At 39.4% G+C, this 14004-nt stretch overlaps 1 protein-coding gene across 1 annotated transcript in view; it reads left to right on the top strand.

The window, feature by feature from the left end:
- The window catches only part of KCNH8 (potassium voltage-gated channel subfamily H member 8), a 392154-nt gene extending 378636 nt beyond the window's left edge, over window positions 1-13518 (top strand). The window contains exon 16 of the mRNA XM_036850697.1: window positions 12820-13518. Coding sequence (XP_036706592.1) covers window positions 12820-13518 — 699 coding nt within the window. The remainder of the gene's footprint in view (window positions 1-12819) is intronic.
- Window positions 13519-14004: the final 486 nt, after the last annotated feature.

Genomic DNA, 14004 nt, shown 5'->3' with positions numbered 1-14004 from the left:
GGATATTGATTGGCAGTGGTTAAAAATGGGTCATTGAAACGTACAATAACCAAAGATAAAGAAGAAACAATTGATGAAAATTAGTTCTTTTTTTCATGTAAAATATTTGGGTTTTTTAAAATTAAAGGCACATAGGTATTGTTATAAAAATAAGACTCTAGTGTGCATACTGAATATTTTGTTTTTCCTTTTTAACCATGAGCTAAACATATAGAAATTTATACAACAGATATGCAAATAACTATTAATCATATTAGGCAAATAATAACATGTTCCCATATTTCAGATGTGCTTTAAATAAATTTAAAACGTTATATCCTTTAAAGGTCTTCTTTCTTATTTCATGAAATGATAGAACTCTAGGGTTAGAAAAAAAATTCAAGAGGAAATTAGAAGTGAGAAAAAAATCACTGTAGAAATTGACTAAATTAGAAGCAACACAAGAGCAAATAAACAAATTGTCAAAACAGATGGTGAAAAAGAAGGAAAATGTAAAGCATCAAATCTAGATGAAGAAGATTTTTTAGGGAAGGTGACAAATATTAAAGATACACAAAAAAGATCGAACATACAAAAAATACAAGTCTCTGAAGAAGAAAGCCAAGTTTAGGCTTTCTACACTAACAAACACTAAAATTGATAATCCAATAAAATTCTCCTGAAATTTTTTTTTAATAAATGAAACTACATATTGATATTATGTGCTATAGTGAAATTACTAGACATTAAAGTAAGAGAAAAAAAAATCCTTTGGGCAACTAGCCAAAAAAGATCTCATAAAGGACTTGCAAGGGAAAAATCTAGACTATCATTAGACTTTTAGACAGCAACACTTTATGCAAGAAGATGGAATTACATACAAAATATATAAGACTCTTGAGAAAGTAAATTGTAAACTAAGGATTTTTTATTCAGCAAAAATTATCATCAAGTATCAAACTGTTATCAATACGAAAGAACTCAGGGAATATTATTCCCATATACATTTCCTGAAGAATGTCCTAGAGAACAAGATTCAGAAAACCAAGATGACTTGAAAAAAACTGTTGTAGGACAAGTTCATCAGCATTAAATATGTACTTATTTATAGTACCAAATCTAAATGATAGTCAAATGGGAGAGAGTATACGTTGTCAAGGGCCATATGCCCTGACAATGTAAATAGAGCAGAACCATTTTTTAAAGAAGGGAGTGAAGAGAGAATGATAATAGAATATGCCAAAAAAATTTTTTAACTGTTTTCAATAATCATAATTTGTCATGTAGACTGTACTGATATGCTGAGACTTGCATGAGTGATGGGAGGGAGGGTAAAGCAAATGAATGTAGACGCACCTCAGAAATATTGCAGGTTCAGTTCCAGACAACTGCAATAAAGCAAATATTAGAATACAGTGAGTCACACAAGTTTTTTGATTTCCCAGTCCATATAAAACTTTTGTTTGCACTATACTGTAGTCTATTAAGTGTGCAATAGCATTATGTCTAAGAAAAAGAATGTACATGCCTTAATTTTAAAACATACTTTATTTCTAAAAAATGCTAACCATTATCTGACAATGCAGCGTTGCCACAAATCTTCAATTTGTAAAACAAAACAAACAACAACAACAAAAAACGCTATACCCATGAAGCATGATAAAGCAGAGTGCAGTAAAATGATGTATGCCTATGATTATGGTATATCCTAATTATATCATTCTCTGTACCTCAATAACCAGAATTCACAGTGTAGAATAAAGGAGATATAAATATAATATAGAAAAATGTTAAGTAAGAACCCTATAGTCCTGAAATGGAGTTAAAAACACTAGTATGAGCTGATGTACTATCATAAACATGCATACATCTCCAAGCTCTTTTAACAGAAAAGGAATAAAAACAGTGGCTAGCCCAATAACAGTAAATATTTCTGTGCCTCAAGTATGGTCTTGAAATACAATTTCCCACTAAAGGAAACCAGAGTTTCTTGTATGAATGGCTGTTTCCAATTCTGGGGCCTGAAATATACATGATGAGTCTGGAACACCTTTGTGTTCAGAGCACAGCAAGAAAGCTATCAAACCCTGTTAGTATGATGTTGAAAGAACTCAGGAGCCAATATGAAGAGTCTCCCAGTGGCCAAAGATGGGATAACTTGAGCTTCAGTAAAGGTAAGAAATACAATGGATTAAAACACATAAAATAGATAACAAATGCTCCAAAATGGCAACACAGAAAGCACCTGAATTTCCCTCCTCCAATGGATGATGCACTGTATGTACAGCTACACACAGAATAATTCCCTCTGAGAGAAATACAGAAACTAGCTGGGTGACTCCTACCCAGAAGGTGAATGAAAAAATGCCCATAGAGAAACAGGTAGGGGCCGCTGAGACACACTTTTGTGTCACACATAAACCCCATCCCTGACATAGCATCAGACGATCAGGAGGGAACCCCCAACTTGCAGCTTCTCCCTGAGACTGAAGGGTTTGGACCACGCATCTAGTGCCCCCAACTTGTAAGGTTCTTACTTGAGGGATGGGCCCCCCAAACACCTAGCTCTGTAAGCCAATGGGACTTGTGTTCAGAAACCCCATGGGACTATAGTAAACAAAGAAGCAGTTTTTAAAGAATGCAGAAGCACCCCCATGGCTATATACCCAGGCTCAGCAAAAACGTCCATCTCTCAGTTTCTCCCTCAAAGGGATTGGACTTCATACTTTCCCAGCTGCTGCCTGGGTGTCAGTTTCTAATCCACCTGCATCTAGGTGCTCACTGACGTTGTCTGCTTTGAGACACGGACAGGTCTCAAATTCAGGGAGCCGCTAAGAACAAAGACCCTAAACCCTCAAGGTGCTACCAAAAGTCTGTTAGAACTAATAAATGAATTCAGTAAAGTTGCATGGTACCAAAATCCTTTACATTTCTATGGACTAACAATGAACTATCAGAAAGAGAAATTAAGAAAACAACCCCATTTACAATAGTATAAATAGAATAGAATAGAATACCTAGGAATAAAGTTAACCAAGGAGCTATAAGACTTGTATACAGAAAACTACAAAACAGTGTTGAAAGAAAGAAGATCTAAACAAATGAAAAACTCCAACTCTAAACTTGCCAAAGGAATTGAAAAAAGTGGGTTAGAGTCAATTTTAGGCTCTTACTGAAAGATCAGTATATGAAGAGTTAACCAAAGGGACTAGATCCATAAGAATAGGAACTATATCCATGAGAATAAGAATTATTGATCTGACTCTGAGAGCTGGAACCAAGAGCACCATGAGTCCTGTATATGTTAAATCTTGACAAGCACTGCCCTATGCAATTGGTATTCTGAAAGGAGACAGACTTTTGTCTGGTGTTCATGATAGTGGTGAGGATCCCTTAGCCAGAAAGCAGTTCGGATACTAATCAAACTTTGTCACAGGAAGCAGGAATGAAGAAGAGGAAAGCAATCAAAGGGTTGATAAATAATGGATTAGCATAGTACAGCTAAAGTAATACAGTTGTGTCCAATGACCTGAGCTTGCAGAAATTCAGTGAAACCACTGGAGTAACTGCTATCAAGACTATAATTGGTCATTTTGTATTGGTCATGCTAGACTTGTATTCTTCTCTTATTATAATTTGAGAGGCATTAGATGCACCTGCAAAAGCAAAGCCCTTGACTATTCCTATGTGACCTCAGATAAGCCACTTCACCCCCCAACATTCTAGTCTCTACAGCTGTAGGCAAAGATTTATAACTTTCATCAGTAATGGGCCTGAGATCTTCATTTGTCTGAAATTTATGCAAGTGCCGAGTATGATTATTATTTTAGCTGACAAATAAAAAGACTGTCACTTGTTTTTGAATGCTTTGTGAAGCAAAAGACACAAGGATGAAATTATGCCGATCATCTTTTTTGTTTTGCCTGCTGATGGAGTTTGATTGAACTTGTCTGAATCTCATGATAAATATGCAACATAACAAAGGATTAAATGAAAGACCATTTAATTACCTGAATCAGAGTTTGTAAAAATGTATATGTGCTCATGGCAGGGGGAGAGGATTGGTGTAATTAGTATCCCTGAATTTAGAAAAATTGTGTCTGGCAGGAAAATGTGTACATGTTTGGCAAAAATTGAGTGACAGGTCAAGAACTCCTCAAGCTAAGAAGATTATATCAACAGATGCATTCCCCATCTGCTCACTGAATGCACAGAAATGGAAATCACATTTTTTCTCTATCAACTGAAGTTTCGGTTATACTCAGAGTCCATGAATCATACCATACCAATTGCTAAGATTGAGAAACGTAAAACGAGAATAACAGAAGACGAAAGGAAGCTGTTTTCTATGTGAAACAAAAGATATTGTCAAAGACACATTCTGGGCTTCATTATGAAACTCACACTCCTGTTTGCAAAAGGCACAATTCAAAGACACACTAAAAAAGCAAATCTGTGCTTGTACCAAAATGCACATATAAAAGCTGGCCATGAAAGTGTTATTGGGACCACAGGTCACCAACATCACAGATGGATTCTTTAAACCATGTAATAACACAGTGTTTTCAAAATCTCCTATTTTGAAGTGGTGGGGACTTCCATGAAACACTGAGATCATATGAGACATTTTTACCTGCTAGATGCATAGTGATACTTACTTCTGTGTCTTGCAGTGCTATTTCAGGGAGATTGAAGAAAGTTATTTAAGTTCAAATGAAAATAACAAACTCATAGTAAGAAATTAGCCATGCAATTTACCATTTATTAAATTACTCATGTATCAACAAACATTTATAGATGGCAGGATTTGTGTAAGGCCTTGAGCTACTATAAAGAACGATAAAGACCACCGTACCCACACCCACCCCTGCCCCACATTGGTCCTTACTCAATTCTTACCAATACCAAGCTGCACATCATTGTATTTTGACTCACTCATCCTTTATAGAAAATTCTTAATCCATCTGACTGCAATTTCTCAAACCTTAGACTTATACAGGATACAGGATCTTCATCAAAATTTTTCAAAAGCTCTGGTTATTGCTGTTACTATTTGCTACTGGAAAGATCCACACAAGGCAATGCTAAAACGTGGAGACTCTGTTTCTTCCAATATTAATTATGTAAAAGTGTTAACAGGAATGGTTTGCCTCTCCATGCTGAGGCTGAAGAGGAGTTACAGAGATAACTGGCTTTTATTTTCTTTGGACTCAGTGTTTCCTGAGTTAGTATTCCCTACCACAAAGTTTCAACTAAGCTTAATGCCTGTGTTGCATTATCAAATCCAGACACCTGAAATTCTGACATAATACCAATCCTGTGGGGAATAAACTTTAACATCCATCATATTATTTAATCGTCACAACAAAGCCCTTGTTGAAATATGACTCAGGAGGATGAGAAGTACTGTCACATGAATGAAACAAATTAAACGTGAAAGGAGAAACCCAGGTACTCTGGAAATGTAGGCGACAGTGATTTATTTCTGCACCAAACAGAAGTTCGGAGGAAACCTGGATATGGCAGAAATAGAAAAATTGTGGCACTCTGTGATTCCCTTCTTAGCGGTATGGAAAGATCAGTGGGTGGATTATCGTGGGCAGTTGACAAATCAGTTGTCACACAGGTATTTCTATTCGTGATGGGAGATGCTGCTCAAAAGAGTGAATACACTGCCTGCAAACCTTCTAAACAGCTAATGACTTGTCGGTTAAATGCATGGTGTTGGGAGAACAGAGAAGGGAATAGTCTTTAGATTCTCCAAAGTTTTGGCTAGAACACTGAATTACTTGGATACACAGATGGTGTTTTCATCACTTCTTCTTCCTAACAGTTGGGACTTCGGAAAGGCTAGAGAAATCTTGGATGTGAACAATTGCCTACACAGATGGTAATGGTGAACTGGTTTGGCTAACAGTTTTAAATTCCAGACCGATGGATTCCTATCTACTGAAGAATGAGAAGGGAGAGGGAAAAAAATGGGTAAAGAAAGTGTAACTTAATACACAAGTAAAAGAATAATGTGTATTAAGTTATGGTTTCTTTATCTACTGTATTTGGAAGTAGAAATAATCAGAAGGCCACATCTAAAAGAGCCATGAAGGGACTTCCCTGGTGGCCCAGTGGTTAAGAATCCGCCTGCCAATGCAGGGGGATACGGGTTTGAGCCCTGGTCTGGGAAGATCCCACATGCTGCGGAGCAACTAAGCCCATGCGCCACATCTACTGAGCCTGTGCTCTAGAGCGTGTGTGCCACAACTACTGAAGCCTGCATGCCTAGAGCCTGAGCTCCACAACAAGAGAAGCCACAGCAATGAGAAGCCTGCACACCGCAACTAAGAGTAGCCCCCACTCGCCTCAACTAGAGAAAGCCCACGCGCAACAATGAAGTCCCAATGCAGCCAAAAATTAATTAATTAATTAATTAAAATAAATAAATAAATAAAATAGCCATGAAGTGTGGCAACTAGGGATGCAAAAGGCTTTGCCAAATTTCGGCTGATAAAACAACTCTGACTAACTTAATCGAATTTGTCACTTGGCACTCACCATGTACTCATGAGATATGGGAGTCATTAAACAGGAGAAATTTCCCCAGGGAATCAAAACTACCCATGGAAATCAAGTTTATGCTGGGACAAGTGACAGAGCAGCAAGATAAATAGCAGAAGTCTTGGCCAAAAGAGACCTATATCTACAATTATGAAGGAAACACAGTAAAATAAAAGGGATTCTTAGTGGTGGAAATGCCACCCGCTCTTTAAAACTGGGAAACACCCAAGGATTTGATTCAGGAAATTTATATGCAAAACTTTAACAGTCATAATACTTACTTTTAACATATTTACTTGGGGTGAAGAGCGCAAGTTTCAGATTTCCCAACATAGTTTTGTAGTAGGAATCTTTCCCCCATGATGTTTATGGTAAAATCATGAGATAACATAAAATAAAAATTGAAAGCACTATGAGTACCGAGTCCTTCAAAATGGCAGGAATTGCATTCATTTATACATTCAAGATTTACTGAGTGCATGTTGTGTTCTAGGCATTGCCCAGAGTCCAGGAGACACTGAGGTAAATAATAACTTCTACCCTCATGGAACTCAGAGCCTGGTTGGGACAGACAGTCCTATTGATGCTCAAACTGCTCTTTGAGTATCAATGACCAGTCAGGAAAAAGCTCTTCAGAGGAAATGAGGGATTAGATGTTTGAAGGGAGAGAAACTTACCAGGCAGAAAGGGGCCAAGGACAAGAGACCCCATTCAGAGGTATAGCCTTCACAAGGGCAGTGTGATGTGACCCCCACTGTATTCAGACTGATGGTGTGCAAGGGGGAAAAGGCAGTAAACGGGCCATTAAAAAACCAAGTGGGAGTGCTATTCACAATAGCCAAGACATGGAAGCAACCCAAACGTCCATTGACAGATGAATGGTTAAAGAAGGTGTGGTACATATATACAATGGAATACTACTCAGCCGTAAAAAAGAATGAAATAACGCCATATGCACCAACATGGATGGACCTAGAGATGATCATACTAAGTGAAGTCAGACAGAGAAAGATAAATATATGATATCACTTAAATGCCGAATCTAAAAAATGATACAAATGAACTTATTTACAAAACAGAAGTAGACCCACAGACGTAGAAAACAAACTTATGATTACCAGGGGGGAAAGGGAAGAGAGGGACATATTAGGAGTTTGGTATTAACATATATACACTACTATAAAACAGATAACCAACAAGGACCTACTGTAGAGCACAGGGAGCTCTACTCAATATTTTGTAATCACCTATAAGGGAAAAGAATCTGAAAAAATATATATAAATATATAGATGTATAATTGAATCACTTTTGTACACCTGAAACTAACACAACATTGTAAATCATACTTCAATTTTTAAAAATTAAGTTAATGATTAAAAAATAAAAACCAAGTGGGACTTGTGAAGGGCTTCGTAATACCTGCTCTGTTTTCTAATATGAGTGACAGAAGACATTTAAAAAGTGTAAACAACTGTTGAAGTAAATGGAAAAACATTGGTTCATTGGATCCGAATGATTTTTTGTTTTTATTGACCTATCTCTGCAGCATTCTGGGTTTATGTTGTATTTTGAAGACATCTCTTTAAGTGGACAGACAGTGCCTTGTTCATAAGGTAGTTGCAACAACCTTTTTTAGCAAATGCCCATCTTCTTAACTGTGCTGTGAAACAGCGTTGAGCCCTACTCCCCTTAGAAAGTAGAGACTTTGCACTCTCTGCTTTCTACATTTGATTAAGAATAAAGCCTTTCCTGTTTTAGAATGAATTTGTCAGCAAGGCGAGCAGGAAGCAGTAAACAAAAGTGCTGTGAAACTTTACTCTCTGTGGCAGTATGTTGTCACCTTCAGTGACACCAGAGTCTCTACCCTCAGGAGATGCCATCTCTCCTGTGGCAGCTGGCTTTGTCCTTACAAAGGGAGAGATCCCTTACCTAATAAGGATTAATTCCCTATGCAGCTTTAATAAGGGGCAGGGGTGTGTCCCCAGTGACACAGTGACAGAAATCTTCCCTGATGTAAATTGAACATTACCCTCTAGAGCTCAAGAAAGCTCTATTTCCTTGGGTTCTTTGCTCCTCTTAGTTCAAGCTAATATAGTAATTTTGTTTTCTGAAAATCTTAATGCTATTTACATTCCTGGATCTAGTCAAGACTCTGGAGTCCCATTCAAAGTTCATGGCCTCAGAGTTATGGTAAATGCTCAGGAAAAGTTCATTGCCAAGAACGTGGCCTTGGAAAGGTATTTCAACCATAGGAAAATATCTGTTTCTTTTGAAAGCTAGAAAAAAATAGTTCATCAGCAGTATGTCTATTAACATATTGCCCAGTTCCAGATTTTCCCTTATTACAAACCCTTTTCTTTTTAAAAGCATATGTTGTCTTTTATTTATTTATTTATTTATGGCTGCGTTGGGTCTTCTTTGCTGTGTCTTCTTTGCTTCTTTGGGTTTTCTCTAGTTGCGGCGAGCAGGGGCTACTCTTTGTTGCAGACTTCTCATTGTGGTGGCTTCTCTTGTTGTGGAGCACAGGCTCTAGGCACGTGAGCTTCAGTAGTTGTGGCACATGGGCTCAGTAGTTGTGGCTCATGGGCTCTAGAGCTCAGGCTCAGTAGTTGGGGCGCACGGGCTTTGTTGCTCCGTGGCATGTGGGATCTTCCCGGACCAGGGCTCGAACCTGTGTCCCTGGTATTGGCAGGCAGATTCTTAACCACCGGGCCACCAGGGACATCCCTGTACAAACTTTTTTGGTCTTGTTCTATTCATATAATTTGCTGTGAAGAAATTTTACTGTGTCTCCTATTTTTTTAGAGATGACACTATTTACTTATTTGATGTTGAATTACCATTTCAGACAACTTTTTTTTAATTTTATTTTTAATTACAATGTATTAGTTTCAGGTGTACAGCAAAGTGATTCAGTTATACATACATATATATGTATATGTGTGTGTATATATATATAGAGAGAGAGAGAGAGTCTTTTTCAGATTCTTTTCTTTTATAGGTTATTATAAGATATTGAGTATAGTTCCCTGTGCTATACAGTAGGCCCTTGTTTATTTTATATACAGTAGTGTGTATATGTTAATCCCAAGCTCCTAATTTACCCCTCCCCCCGACCCTTCCCCTTTGGTAACCATAAGTTTGTTTTCTATATCTGTGAGTCTCTTTCTGTTTTGTGTATAAGTTGGACCTAGAGACTATCATACTAAGTGAAATAAGTCAGACAAAGACAAATGTCATGTGACATTGCTTATATGTGAAATCAAAAAAAAAAATGAACCCATTTCAGACAACTTTTACATGAGGCTCCTTTTTGTATCATCCGTGCTCTTCACAAATTCTGACCACATTAGCAAAAATCTCTCAACTCTTAAGCAATGTCTTCTCTAATATACTGTAATACAGCACCAAAACTAGAAGGCTTGAATTCCAGACCAAAAACTGTCATTCATGAAATAAGAGACCTTAAAATGTCATTTAACCTCTGGGCCTTAGTGTCCCCACTTTACAGGTGTGTCCCTGCTGATCTTAGTGTTGTTTGTAGATCCAATAGGGAAAACGGACCTAAAAGCTTGTTGTATTATAAATTTACTCATTTATTGGATAACATAATTGTTGCTGTGTCTAAAACACAAAGTTGCGCTTCAAAGATTATGTCTTTATTCAATGCTAAGGCCGACTGAAAGCATTCTTACTGGGAGCTAAACCCTGGTGAATTTGATACAGGCATTAACTTAGACAACCTACAGGAAAGGGACGGTTAATATATCCTTCAAACATCTCATTTAGTATCAACTTTCTCTTCTGAAATTTTGATAGAAGGGCTAATCAACTCAAGATAGAACCCCTGGGTGCATGTCTGCTGTGCTGAGATCCAGAGATGATTTGTGTCACCCGTGTACTTTAGAATTGAGTTTTGGCAAGTTATGAAATTGACAACCTGCAGTGAAAATTTCAAAACACATAGACTCTTTCTCAGATTCACTGTTTCACTTCTTAAATGTGAGTCTCAGAGATAAGTTTTTGTTGCCAAAAGTTTTAGATCTGCTGAAAAGCCTGGGCAAGTATTCGATAGGGTCCCTCGAGTTCCATGCTAGCAGCAAGGCAGAAATAGTTTTGGCCTGGCAATTTCAAGGCAGGTGTTACCAGTTGGTTGCCTGAACCATGGAAAAACCTCCTTCTGGTCTTTTAAAAATGCCTGATTTGAGCGACACTACCTCCTGATGGGCCTGCCATGGAGAATTAGTTTCAGAATGCACTTATAGGAAGTGGACTGAATGAAGTTACTGGATGAGTTAGGAATGTATACTTAAATATTGAAAAAAGTCTGCCCAAAACAGCAATCTTGGTTTTGGCTTCATTGAAACTGAACTGCCCTTTTGTCTTGTTTTGTTTTGTTTTCTGATGGTATTTAGCCAGTGGGTTCAGCTGCTTATATTGGAGTTTGTGGTTCATGATAGTAAAATCAGGGCATGGGAAGGCCTTTATAAAATACAGTCTTATAGCAATGAAGGCAAAATATTACACTATGTGTTAGTGTTATGAATCTAACCAAAGACTAGAAAATATATGTGTGGCCTGCTTTCTGAAATATAGGTTTTCCTCACTTTGAAGAATAGAAACCATCCAGAAAAGCTGGATATAAGTCAAGTTCAATTTTCTGGTGGTCTTCCATGGTTAAAAAAGTGATGTGGTTATTAGGAAAATAAATCCTCCTGTGAATTACAGTATTGGTTTAAGTGTAAAGTGGATAATGAAGACTCTTCAGTGGTTCTTGCGAGTTTGAGGGTCATGTCTCCCTTGAAAGTCTTATACAAACTAAATGTCTCACCTAGAAAAGTGAATAAAGAACACACTGCACAATTGGGGTTGTAATTCCGTGGGGTTCCGGTTCACTGATGGACCCCAGCCCTCCAGGGTTCCCCACAATGCTTACGTGGACTGACCCGCCTTGAAGATCTTTTCGTTTCTAACTCTCATTTTGCAGCTTTCCCTTTTCTATAGACAAATCCTAGCAAATCTGGTGTGAGTTCTTTCTTACCACCCTCCCTACCCCTGAAGGCCAGTATGTCTCTGAATAAATGTTGATCTTGACCAGAAATGGCAGGAGCGAGAGCTGTCATTTACTGGGTGTCTACCCTGGGCAGGCAGCGAGCTGAGTGCGTTATATACAATAATACTCACGTCTCCACATTGTTTTGAGGTGTCTTGGATGGCGGGTGTGCACCACAGAGCATTCCTCTAACTCAGAGGAAGGGAAGCAAAAGACACTGTCTGTATTTCAGAGATACAAGAGATGATGGAGGGCTTCCCTGGTGGCGCAGTGGTTGAGAATCTGCCTGCCAATGCAGGGCACACGGGTTCGAGCCCTGGTCTGGGAAGATCCCACATGCCGCGGAGCGGCTGGGCCCGTGAGCCACGGTTGCTGAGCCTGCGCGTCTGGAGCCTGTGCTCCACAACAAGAGAGGCCGCAATAGTGAGAGGCCCGCGCACCGCGATGAGGAGTGGCCCCCGCTTGCCGCAACTAGAGAAAGCCCTCGCACAGAAACGGAGACCCAACACAGCCATAAATAAATAAATAAATAAATAAAAATTGTATAACTTAAAAAAAAAAAAAAAAAAAAGAGATGATGGACCCACACTTCTAATTTTGTCCAAGAACCCCCAAATCACTGATTAAGAATGTCAGACTGAGACAAATAGCATATGATATCACTTATATGTGAAATCTAAAAACATGATACAAATGAACTTATTTACAAAACAGAAATAGACTCGCAGTCATAGAAAACAAATTCGTGGTTACCAAAGGGCAAACAGGGGAGATAAATTAGGAGTTTGGGACTGACATATACACACTACTGTATATAAAATAGGTAATCAACAAGGACCTACTGTATAGCACAGGGAACTCTATTCAATATTTTGTAATAACCTATAAGGGAAAAGAATCTGAAAAGGACTATATATATATGTATAGCTGAATCACTGTGCTGTACACCTGAAGCATTAGAAATCAACAATACTTCAATTAAAAAAAATGTATGTAAAAATTTTTTAAAAAGAAGGCCAGACTATGTGTGTCTCTCTAGGTTCCCGCAGAATGAGAGGATGGCTTTAGATCAGGTGCTTAGCCTTCCCATTCACCCTTTGGGCTTGGCTGGAGTTGGAGGTGAAGCAGGCTTCCAGACCTTCTTACTGAGAAATCTCACTTCCCTTCCTCACTGCTCTGAAATCACTGCCGTGCCCCTCTGACTGCTGCCTTTTGCTTTGCTTTGTCCACACAGGTAACGACACTGACTCAGGAGGTGTCCCAGTTAGGTAAAGACATGAGGGCTGTGATGCAACTTCTAGAACACGTCGTGTTCCCCCAGCAGCCCGCTCGGTTTTGCTCTCTGCACACCACCTCTGTGTGTCCCTCCAGCTTACAGACCAGGATGACCTGGAGCACGCACCAACCCTGTCTACACTTGCAAGCAGGTGGAGCCGCTTATACCCAAGCCCAGCTTTGTCACGGGAATGTCACCCCTGACATGTGGAGTGTGGATCCCTCCTCTGTGGGGAGCAGCCCCCAGCAAACTGGCGCTTACGAGCAAAATCCCGCAGGCGGTGAACTGTATCATTCTCCGAACCTTGATTATTCACCTGCCCACTACCAGGTTGTCCAAGAAGGTCATCTGCAGTTTTTAAGGTGCATCTCTCCACAGTCAGACACGACGCTGATGCCTCTGCAGTCCATCTCGGCCACTCTCTCGTCCTCTGTCTGCTCCTCCTCAGAAACATCTTTGCACCTGGTTCTCCCAAGCAGATCGGAGGAGGGCAGCTTGGACCAAGGAGCCATGAGTTCCTTCAGTCTGGAAAACCTGCCAGGATCTTGGGACCGGGAAGGAAGGGCATCCATCTCTACTGAACCCTCGGAGAACTTTCCCCTGGAAGTTGTCAAAAGCCCAGCAGAAGTGAAAGATACTAAAGCCATAAACGTATGATATTAGGGCACGTGAGGCAGCCGCCAGTTTCAGCTCCACCACTGCATGACAGCGCTGGTTTGCCTTTCTTGCCTCTGGCAGCCTGAAGACTGGGCAAGGCTGGGAGACCTGCGGAAGAGAGGAGCCGGGGAAAGGCAGAAACACCTCCAGACTGTAGCAGACACTTCCTGGATCCTGGAAACAGAATAGGAACATTTTCCTGTACAGGCATTAACTTCCTGGTCTGTTTGACAGACTTTGGTAAAAGTCCAAAGACCCTGAGGGTCTGAGCAGCTAGAAGTCCCAGACAAAGAATGTGTGGATTCATTTTGTCCTAGGTGGCTTTTGTGAAGTGCAGTAAAGTTTTTTCCTGAGTGCCTGCGTGTCACTCCTGAACAGTATCTATAGAACTGTGGGCCCTGGGAGTGCACAGCTCCAGCTGATCTATTTCTCAAATGTAGGAGGCAAAGGGACAATTATCACTGCATGTCATCTCCTAGACAATCA

This window comes from Balaenoptera musculus, chromosome 4 (assembly GCF_009873245.2).
Source record: "Balaenoptera musculus isolate JJ_BM4_2016_0621 chromosome 4, mBalMus1.pri.v3, whole genome shotgun sequence".
NCBI classification, from domain to species: domain Eukaryota; kingdom Metazoa; phylum Chordata; class Mammalia; order Artiodactyla; family Balaenopteridae; genus Balaenoptera; species Balaenoptera musculus.
The sequence above is the reverse complement of the archived record's forward strand: the minus strand, read 5'-3'. Positions and strand labels throughout refer to the sequence as shown.